Source organism: Silurus meridionalis, chromosome 14 (assembly GCF_014805685.1).
Source record: "Silurus meridionalis isolate SWU-2019-XX chromosome 14, ASM1480568v1, whole genome shotgun sequence".
Lineage (NCBI taxonomy): Eukaryota > Metazoa > Chordata > Actinopteri > Siluriformes > Siluridae > Silurus > Silurus meridionalis.
In genome coordinates, this window is record NC_060897.1 from 12,164,937 (window position 1) to 12,176,724 (window position 11,788).

Here is an 11,788-nt window from a genome sequence, read left to right on the forward strand (position 1 = left end):
AGTTATTCATTTAAAAGTAAAAGAGAAGCACCATAAGCACCAACCACAAAGAGTGGTAACTTTGACCATCAGTCATCTGCCTCTTTGATTGGTGAAGGAACCCATACTTTAATACTGTTACAATAGGCTGCTTATATATTCATCCATCAGAAAGCTCAGTAACATGAAAGAGTCCTAAATAAGTATAGAACATGTTGAGAAATACATATGATATGTAACATATCCTAAATGCCTGAAAGTATGGGCAGATTTGTCATTTATTTGATGTAGGAAGTAAACACTCAAAACCACTCATCATTGTGTACACAAAAGAGAAGCTGTGCTGGTAGAGCAACCTTGATCTGGTGAGGTGTCGCTTTGTGCTCTTTGTGCTGTTGAGGCTAACTGGGTTAACAACATAGAAAATCTGAATTTGTTGAATGTGTTTGCTGTAAATAGTTATTGAGACAGTAAGTACAAAATTTAAGAAATAATACAGGCCAAGCCCAAAAGAGCAAAACATATTAGCTTTAAATGGTATTGATTTTAATTAATTTATCAGAAAATTATCAGAACAAGAATAAAACAAATGCATTTTTGATTTCTCCTGTATCACCATTACAAAGTGTTTGGGGGGGGAAACAGAAGCAGGTAAATTTAATCAGTCTTCTCGTAGGCAAGAAAAATTCATGATAAAGATTAAAATGTCTGAAGTAAACTTCTAAACTATTTTAATCAAAGTGAAACACTAATATTATATTATATTATGTTTCTTTATCCATTTGTTCAATTCTTGCTAATTTCCTGACTAAAGATTTGCTCCTCATACAATTAAAAGCTTCATATGTTGCCATTTTTCCAATGAATGTTCCTAGAGAAACAATGAATGGTTCAGTTTGAAATTGTTGTGTGCACATGTGTACAATCAATGTTTCCATCAACTTGTAATGACAAATACAAGTGTTCCCATAGTTTCAGTAATAGATCATATTTATGCATTTGTTTTAAGCACTATGCAATCACACTCTTAGTTAAATGAACCTCTGCAATAAAGAACACCATCTTATAGTACTTTCTATACCCCATATACTGGACGTTTAACCACAGGAAGGAGATGGGAAAGCAAACAAGAACCATTTAGATCTTAAGTGGTTGTGACTGGTCAATTTCCTAAGCATGGTTTTGTGGTTTTACTCCTAGCAGTTATGGTTTGAGTTTGTGCAGTACAAACCGACCTTAGACCCAAGGCCCAGCATTAAAAAGGTAACTTGTGTCTTGATAGCGATCCTCTAAGACAGGGGTCTTCATCCACCTGGCTGTGGACTAACAAAGGGCCGCACAGAGATAATGCAAACTTTTTGCTATGCATCAATAAATAAAGAGCCCACATAATGATTCGCCATTATAGTTACTTGAGTTACATTTTCATTGCATTTGTTATAATTAAATTAATAATTACATAATTTAAGATGCATGAAACTGGTTTGGGGTGCAAAAAGGTTTTGGGACCACTGCCCTAAGACTATTGCTAATTAGAAAGGAAAACACCACTAGATTAGATTACACATTACACTTTCTTCTACACCTTATTGTATATTTTATTACATTAAGCAATTCAGGCTTACTGTTACATTTACCATTTCGAATTAATAAATAACCGATCTATTTGCAGTCTTCTCTATCTCTTGTGTTCCACGCAAGATCTGTGAAGTTTAATATTAAACTCATCAGCAAGGACGATTTAAATTATGCTACTGCTTGTATAATATTAGCCTGGTTCATAAGGTTTACCAGCCCAGTGCCTCGGTTTAGATATAACTTCTACAAAAGCACATTGCTGTCCTGTCTAATATACCCTATTATAGTTCAAGCAGTTGTTCTTGATGTTTTTGTACAGCAGCACGAGGTGTAAACCTGTGTAACTTTTGGCTGTCTTTGGTTTGTAGAACACCCCTACTGTGCACTGAGGATTCCCCGCTCCTTGTAGCTCATTTTTTGGGCGTATGAATTTCACACAACTTTGTTACAACAGCACCCTCCATTGGTGACGTCAGAGATTGCACTCTGCAGAAATACATCATAGAGACATTTTATGTATTTGGATACACTATGTCAGGGCCATACAGGCAAAAAACATGGAATTCAAAAGTGTTTCAACTCACCAGCACTTTTTGTGTCTGACAGAATTATTATGACATGAGATTTAGATTTACATCTTAGTACTTAATAATGTACACTATTTTAAATGTTCTCACATTACAGTATTACAGTAAGTCTATTATGATTTGTGTATGGGTTTTGTGGGAGAATGGATGGGATGAACACCATTTAAGAATTTCACAGTATAGTGTAACATCCAGCACATGATTCATCAAGCTTGAACTGAATCTTGAATCAATGTATAAACCAACCCTGAATCAGACCAATTATTTACAGACATCTTTACAAAGTTCTTTATAAAATGCCAACATCTGAGCTCTTTCCAGAAAGAAAATATTGAACCAACAATTGCAACTAAATATTTCTTATTCTTAAATGAAAACTTTATTCTTAGACCGTTTGGTAAGAAGAACATTTGATTTCTTTGTGCAACACTGTCAAACAATAGCATAACTTATAATCAGAAATTTTCTCCCATTGTACAAAACAATATTTTCTGCTTTGGTGCTACATTTTCATAAAGCTTATTGCAAGGATTTTTTAACAATCGTACAATTGCTTACATTAAACAGCCTAAATAAAATCATTTAAGAAATGCCATATAGCAATCACGATTCATTTTTGGTATGCATGGATACAGACTATCAACAGACTTGAAGAGACACTGACTAGAAGCAGACTTGTCCTTTTGTACCAGTGTGACCTTAAATATCAGTGTTCTGACTTCCACTCAGGGATTTGTGGCACAACACGTCATAAACTGTCCACACCTTCCACAGAACCTCTGTACCTCTGAACATTATGTCTTCTTCACCTCACTCCATCAGCTCACTCTACTGTTCACCCTCTGCAAAAAGGACACATTTGGCAGCATATGAATGGGTGTGTTTCATTATGTTTGCATAAGCAGTGCTATACAAATCAGTAGCTGAGATGCCTGGGACATGTCCAAACAATTTGTTTTTCTTTTGTAGTGGCCAGAACAAGCAACACACTGAGAGCACGACATCAAAAATTAGCCTGCATAAGAGCAAAAAAAAAACTCCCATGGGGTCCCATGGGATCCCAGCCCAAATGCACACCTCCACCACAATCCGTAAGAAGTCAGGCAGAGCAATGAAGCTCAGTTCAGAGTTTTCTTTTTTTCTTAACTGAATAAGTTTATGAATATTTTGATGAGTGAAAGCTTATAACTTATAACTGACTAAACAACATATTCTGCATTATTATTATTATTATTATTATTATTATTAAATTAATTTTAACTGATCGTCTTCCTTAATAAGCTTAAAAACATAAAACTTGGTGTGCAGCTGTCATACTGCAGCCTCATACACAATGAAAGTCAAACACGTCTTGCTTTTAGCACAGATCTTTAAAAACTTTTTCAAATCTGATTTTAGGAAATTACAGAACACTGAAAAGCTTTAACACTGTCTACATTTGCAAAAGCCGCATTTGTTTCATTCTTGCTAACTTTCTAAACATAATTTGTTAAGGCCCATACGTTAGCTAATGAATTGCTTTGCCTTGATCATACTGGTCAAATATGTGAGCACACCATTCCATTCACACAGAAATTATTATCTTGATTATTATGATTATTATAGAGGACATGTAGCACAGACAGCACTAAACATACAAGTTCAATCTTTTGTATAAGAGTTTAAGCATAAGAGTGAATACCTTTAGGGATAAACTTAAGTGAGCTGCTGAATATTCAGAATCGTGAGAGTCCACGCTTGGGTCCGCTATTCAGAAACTCATGACCCAGGCCATTACCACACTTCCCACAGCAAATCTACAACAAACAGTACAGTTCAAATATATAAGTTCACACAGAGCTACATTAAATTATTTTGTAGTAAAAATGTTTTTGTAACTAGAGCTATAAGATCACTGTCACTACCTAGCAATGGAAGTATGTAGATCAGGGGTCACCAACATGGTGGCCGCAGGCACCAGGTCGCCCGCAAGGACCACATGTGTCGCCCGCAGGCCTTTTCTAAAAATAGCTCTTTTTTTAAAATCACACTTGCATTGGTGTGAATTTGAAAATGACAATATTAAAATATAGATGACTATATATTATATATATATATATATATATATATATATATATATATATATATATATATATATATATATATATATATATATATATATATATATATATGAATATCATTAATTATTAATAATAACATAATTAAAGGTAAATTGAGCAAATTTGTTATTTCGACTTGTGTGTATCAAACTGGAAGCCCTTCACATTAATCGGTACCCAAGAAGTAGCTCTCAGTTTCAAAAGGTTGGTGACCCTGATGTAGAGCTAGACCATTGGCAGCACCTGGCCCAAATGTGGTTTGAATGTTCCCAAGATCCTCCCTAATCACTCTAAGTTAACAACTTTCTACTTTACTATTTCTGAGGGCTCCCGCAGACAGTGTAAACAGCAGTAAAAAAAGAGAAAGACAGGAAGAAGAAAAAGAAGAAGAAGAAGAAGAAGCAGCAATAACAATAGGGGGCCTAAGCAATACCTCTAGTGAAACCTTTGCTTTAACAATACTGGATCATTATAAGTAGCACTAAATAAACACGTTTACCTTCAGCGCACCAGGTCTCTCCTCCAATTTGGAGACACTGTCCTTGTGGATAGTTTCAGTGAAGGCAGGCCAGGGAGACGAGTGCTCATATTTCTTTTTGCTAGAAAACAGCTCATATCCACACTTAACACAAACATAGGTACCTACACAAGAGAGAAAATAGCAATGTCACATTACTCCGATCTGAAATCACATTTATCTATAAATAATAGTTTAAGAAAAAACGGTTTGTGGAGCACCAGTACAGCGGGCATTAAATGGTTTTTCAAAAAATTATTTTAATTATAAAAATTATTAATTTACCTTAGTTAATCCCAAACACACTATCTACTTCACAAACCATGTCATGAGGATGTTTAAGAGTGAAAAGGACTCATTCCTACTTTAATCAAATGTCCCATTTACTCAAATTCTAGGTTATTTTTTCTTGTAGCGTTTAAGATGTCCTAGTGATCACCTGGCAAATTACAGCGGGCAAAATAATATCTACATTTTGCTCAGTAAATGTTTAAGGTTCTATTAACATTAGATTTTTACCAGATGTTGGTAACAACCCATGCAATCCACACATGCAAAGAAATCAACATGTACATGTCCATAAATTAAAGTTGTGTGTAATGTAAAACAAAGAAAAACTATAGAACACATGAAAGAGATGTGAAAAAAGGCATGAAAAGCCAAGACACCAGCTGAAATCAATCAGTAATTAGAAAGCAATCCTGCCCTGGTCAGTGCAAATTAATATCAGCTGGTTCAGTCCCAACTAATGGCTTATATAAAGGTGGCCTATTACCAAGGTGAGAAACATCTCATGATAAGTAAAAGCAATGAGCTCCCTCAAGACCTTTGCAATCTTATTGTTGCAAAATATACTGATAGGATTGGTTACAGAAGGATTTCAAAACTTCTGAATGTTCCAGTGAGCACTGTTGGGGTTATAATCCGGAAGTGGAAAGAACAATTTCACCATAAACTGGCCTTGACCAGGTGCTCTTTACAAGATTTCTGACAGAGGAGTGAAAAGAATATCAGAAGAGTTGTCCAAGAGCCAATGACCACTTGTGGAGAGCTTCTGAAAGACCTGGAATAATCAGGTACAATTGTTTCAAAGAAAACAATAAGTAACACACTCAAAATGTAACTTTCTTTGGATGCCATAAGACACCATGTTTGGAGAACAAATAGCACTGCACATCAGCCCAAAATACCATACCAACAGTGAAGTTTGAAGGTGGGAACATCATGGTGTGGGGCTGTTTTTCAGCATATGGTACTGGCAGACTTCATTTAACTTCATTTGACGAATGAAAAAATTTACCCAGACATTCTTGATAAAAAAATCTGATGCCATCTTTCAGGATGATGAAGATGAAATGAGCGTGAACATTCCAGCAAGACAATGATCCCGAACACACAGCCAAGGAAACTCTCAATTGGTTTCAGAGAGCGAAAATAAAGCTGATAGAATGGTCCAGATCAGGGGTTTTCAACCGGTGGTCCGCGGCCCCCTGGTGGTCCGCGGGGGCACTGCATGTGGTCCGTGACAGCCTACATAATTTCACTATTAAAATCTTTTTTTTTTTTTTCATAATTTATTTTTCCAAACATTTCCAGAATATTTGCACATTAGTGGGAAAACTGAATTTAATGAAAATATTTAAAATATTCAAACTGACACAGGATAAACTGACACTGTTTGGCAGTATGTTTTAGTGAACAATACAATTTTTTTTTTAAACCATGGCACTTTGCATCTACATCCCAGAGCTCACAGTAAAAGCAGTGAGGTGTCTTTTACCCTTTCCAACTACATACCTTTGTGAGAGCGTTTTTTCCACACTGGCATATCTAAAGAACAAGTACAGGGCAAGGATAGAACCAGAGAATGATATGAGGCTGTCACTATGTACCACTATATTACCACGAATAGACAGACTGTGTGGAAGTCACCACACCCCGAAATCCCACTAACAGGTAAGGAGTACCACAGAACCAGTTGAAACCCCCTGGTCCAGACGATCACCTGATTCAAATCAAAATTAAAATATATGAAAAGAACTAAAGATCAGAGTTCATGAAAGAGGCCCAAAGAACCTTCAAGATTGGAAGACTGTTTGTGTAGAAGAATGGGCTAAAATCAGACCAGGCATCTTGAAGCTGTTCTTACCATCAAAGGCTTTTGTACGAAGTATTAAATACATTTCAGTAAGTGTGTTTAATACTTTTCCCCTGTCATTTCACATTATTACACACAACATTATTACACACAACATGTGGGAGAATGGATGGGATGAACACCATTTAAGAATTTCACAGTATAGTGTAACATCCAGCACATGATTCATCAAGCTTGAACTGAATCTTGAATCAATGTATAAACCAACCCTGAATCAGACCAATTATTTACAGACATCTTTACAAAGTTCTTTATAAAATGCCAACATCTGAGCTCTTTCCAGAAAGAAAATATTGAACCAACAATTGCAACTAAATATTTCTTATTCTTAAATGAAAACTTTATTCTTAGACCGTTTGGTAAGAAGAACATTTGATTTCTTTGTGCAACACTGTCAAACAATAGCATAACTTATAATCAGACATTTTCTCCCATTGTACAAAACAATATTTTCTGCTTTGGTGCTACATTTTCATAAAGCTTATTGCAAGGATTTTTAACAATCGTACAATTGCTTACATTAAACAGCCTAATTAAAATCATTTAAGAAATGCCATATAGCAATCACGATTCATTTTTGGTATGCATGGATACAGACTATCAACAGACTTGAAGAGACACTGACTAGAAGCAGACTTGTCCTTTTGTACCAGTGTGACCTTAAATATCAGTGTTCTGACTTCCACTCAGGGATTTGTAGCACAACACGTCATAAACTGTCCACACCTTCCACAGAACCTCTGTACCTCTGAACATTATGTCTTCTTCACCTCACTCCATCAGCTCACTCTACTGTTCACCCTCTGCAAAAAGGACACAATCGGCAGCATATGAATGGGTGTGTTTCATTATGTTTGCATAAGCAGTGCTATACAAATCAGTAGCTGAGATGCCTGGGACATGTCCAAACAATTTGTTTTTCTTTTGTAGTGGCCAGAACAAGCAACACACTGAGAGCACGACATCAAGAATTAGCCTGCATAAGAGCAAAAAAAAACTCCCATGGGATCCCAGCCCAAATGCACACCTCCACCACAATCCGTAAGAAGTCAGGCAGAGCAATGAAGCTCAGTTCAGAGTTTTCTTTTTTTCTTAACTGAATAAGTTTATGAATATTTTGATGAGTGAAAGCTTATAACTTATAACTGACTAAACAACATATTCTGCATTATTATTATTATTATTATTATTATTATTAAATTAATTTTAACTGATCGTCTTCCTTAATAAGCTTAAAAACATAAAACTTGGTGTGCAGCTGTCATACTGCAGCCTCATACACAATGAAAGTCAAACACGTCTTGCTTTTAGCACAGATCTTTAAAAACTTTTTCGAAATCTGATTTTAGGAAATTACAGAACACTGAAAAAGCTTTAACACTGTCTACATTTGCAAAAGCCGCATTTGTTTCATTCTTGCTAACTTTCTAAACATAATTTGTTAAGGCCCATACGTTAGCTAATGAATTGCTTTGCCTTGATCATACTGGTCAAATATGTGAGCACACCATTCCATTCACACAGAAATTATTATCTTGATTATTATGATTATTATAGAGGACATGTAGCACAGACAGCACTAAACATACAAGTTCAATCTTTTGTATAAGAGTTTAAGCATAAGAGTGAATACCTTTAGGGATAAACTTAAGTGAGCTGCTGAATATTCAGAATCGTGAGAGTCCACGCTTGGGTCCGTCATTCAGAAACTCATGACCCAGGCCATTACCACACTTCCCACAGCAAATCTACAACAAACAGTACAGTTCAAATATATAAGTTCACACAGAGCTACATTAAATTATTTTGTAGTTAAAATGTTTTTGTAACTAGAGCTATAAGATCACTGTCACTACCTAGCAATGGAAGTATGTAGATCAGGGGTCACCAACATGGTGGCCGCAGGCACCAGGTCGCCCGCAAGGACCACATGTGTCGCCCGCAGGCCTTTTCTAAAAATAGCTCTTTTTTTAAAATCACACTTGCATTGGTGTGAATTTGAAAATGACAATATTAAAATATAGATGACTAGATATATATATATATATATATATATATATATATATATATATATATATATATATATATATATATATATATGAATATCATTAATTAATAATAATAACATAATTAAAGGTAAATTGAGCAAATTTGTTATTTCGACTTGTGTGTATCAAACTGGAAGCCCTTCACATTAATCGGTACCCAAGAAGTAGCTCTCAGTTTCAAAAGGTTGGTGACCCCTGATGTAGAGCTAGACCATTGGCAGCACCTGGCCCAAATGTGGTTTGAATGTTCCCAAGATCCTCCCTAATCACTCTAAGTTAACAACTTTCTACTTTACTATTTCTGAGGGCTCCCGCAGACAGTGTAAACAGCAGTAAAAAAGAGAAAGACAGGAAGAAGAAAAAGAAGAAGCAGCAATAACAATAGGGGGCCTAAGCAATACCTCTAGTGAAACCTTTGCTTTAACAATACTGGATCATTATAAGTAGCACTAAATAAACACGTTTACCTTCAGCGCACCAGGTCTCTCCTCCATTTTGGAGACACTGTCCTTGTGAATAGTTTCAGTGAAGGCAGGCCAGGGAGACGAGTGCTCATATTTCTTTTTGCTAGAAAACAGCTCATATCCACACTTAACACAAACATAGGTACCTACACAAGAGAGAAAATAGCAATGTCACATTACTCTGATCTTAAAATCACGTTTATCTATAAATAATAGTTTTCAGGAAAAAACGGTTTGTGGAGCACCAGTACAGTGGGCATGAAAGGGTTTTTCAAAAAGAAAGCATTAGTTAATCCCAAACACACTATGTACTTCACAAACAATGTCATGTGGATGTTTAAGAGTGAAATGTCCCATTTACTCAAATTCTAGGTTATTTTTTCTTGTAGCGTTTAAGATGTCCTAGTGATCACCTGGCAAATTACAGCGGGCAAAATAATATCTACATTTTGCTCAGTAAATATGTTTATTAAGGTGCTATTGACATTAGATTTTTACCAGATGTTGGTAACAACCCATGCAATCCACATGCAAAGAAGTCAAACCATACATGTCCATAAATTAAAGTTGTGTGTAATGTGAAATAAAGAAAAACTATAGAACACATGAAGAAAGAGATGTGAAAAAAGGCACGAAAAGCCAAGACACCAGCTGAAATCAATCAGTAATTAGAAAGCAATCCTGCCCTGGTCAGTGCAAATTAATATCAGCTGGTTCAGTCCCAACTAATGGCTTGTATAAAGGTGTCCTATTACCAAGGTGAGAAACATCTCATGATAAGTAAAAGCAATGAGCTCCCTCAAGACCTTTGCAATCTTATTGTTGCAAAATATACTGATAGGATTGGTTACAGAAGGATTTCAAAACTTCTGAATGTTCCAGTGAGCACTGTTGGGGTTATAATCCGGAAGTGGAAAGAACAATTTCACCATAAACTGGCCTTGACCAGGTGCTCTTTACAAGATTTCTGACAGAGGAGTGAAAAGAATATCAGAAGAGTTGTCCAAGAGCCAATGACCACTTGTGGAGAGCTTCTGAAAGACCTGGAATAATCAGGTACAATTGTTTCAAAGAAAACAATAAGTAACACACTCAAAATGTAACTTTCTTTGGATGCCATAAGACACCATGTTTGGAGAACAAATAGCACTGCACATCAGCCCAAAAATACCATACCAACAGTGAAGTTTGAAGGTGGGAACATCATGGTGTGGGGCTGTTTTTCAGCATACGGTACTGGCAGACTTCATTTAACTTCATTTGACGAATGAAAAAATTTACCCAGACATTCTTGATAAAAAAATCTGATGCCATCTTTCAGGATGATGAAGATGAAATGAGGGTGAACATTCCAGCAAGACAATGATCCCGAACACACAGCCAAGGAAACTCTCAATTGGTTTCAGAGAGCGAAAATAAAGCTGATAGAATGGTCCAGATCAGGGGTTTTCAACCGGTGGTCCGCGGCCCCCTGGTGGTCCGCGGCGGCACTGCATGTGGTCCGTGACAGCCTACATAATTTCACTATTAAAATCTTTTTTTTTTTTTCATAATTTATTTTTCCAAACATTTCCAGAATATTTGCACATTAGTGGGAAAACTGAATTTAATGAAAATATTTAAACTGACACTGTTTGGCAGTATGTTTTAGTGAACAATACAATTTTTTTTTTAAACCATGGCACTTTGCATCTACATCCCAGAGCTCACAGTAAAAGCATTGAGGTGTCTTTTACCCTTTCCAACTACATACCTTTGTGAGAGCGTTTTTTCCACACTGGCATATCTAAAGAACAAGTACAGGGCAAGGATAGAACCAGAGAATGAGAAAGGCTTTTGTACGAAGTATTAAATACATTTCAGTAAGTGTGTTTAATACTTTTCCCCATTTCACATTATTACACACAACATAATTTAGGAATTCTTTGGTGCTTACTTTTCACTCTTTTTTTAAACAGATTAACACCATACTATACAGTTTGCATGCTGATATAATTGGAATAATATACACAACTTAAGTTATACACAAGTTATTACATAACTGCAGTTTGAAAGCTGTAAACAGTTTTTCACATTAATGAGACTAAGTTATGCAACATTCTTCATTCAAGTTTTTAATGCTGGTTCTTTCTTTCAGCATAACTGCTGCTGTATGGAGAGAGTCAGCAGAGCCACGACGAAAACTTACCCGCGTCGAAGTGATCTTTAAAGATCTCTCCTCTGGAAAATGAACAAAATGACATGGTCGCAAAACAGTGTTGCGCGGCGCGTTTAAGAAGAAACTTCTCTCTTCCGAAACAGACACGTGACGAGATCGTCGCGCTTTTGACGGAGTGGTCTGTACCACGTGACCACTTT

The 11,788-nt window shown here is 36.1% G+C and overlaps 1 protein-coding gene and 1 pseudogene across 1 annotated transcript; both read right to left on the bottom strand.

Moving 5' to 3' along the window:
- Positions 1-2,500: 2,500 nt before the first annotated feature.
- Positions 2,501-6,610, bottom strand: LOC124397263 (annotated as a pseudogene).
- Positions 6,611-7,236: 626 nt separating this feature from the next.
- LOC124397262 (methionine-R-sulfoxide reductase B1-A-like) lies at positions 7,237-11,769 on the bottom strand. The gene is made up of 4 exons (XM_046866790.1): positions 11,619-11,769; positions 9,434-9,576; positions 8,552-8,666; positions 7,237-7,721 (listed from the first exon to the last, which is right to left on the bottom strand). The coding sequence occupies exons 1-4, from the start codon at positions 11,671-11,673 to the stop codon at positions 7,708-7,710; spliced, it is 327 nt and encodes a 108-aa protein (XP_046722746.1). The 5' UTR covers positions 11,674-11,769; the 3' UTR covers positions 7,237-7,707.
- Between the last annotated feature and the right edge of the window lie 19 nt (positions 11,770-11,788).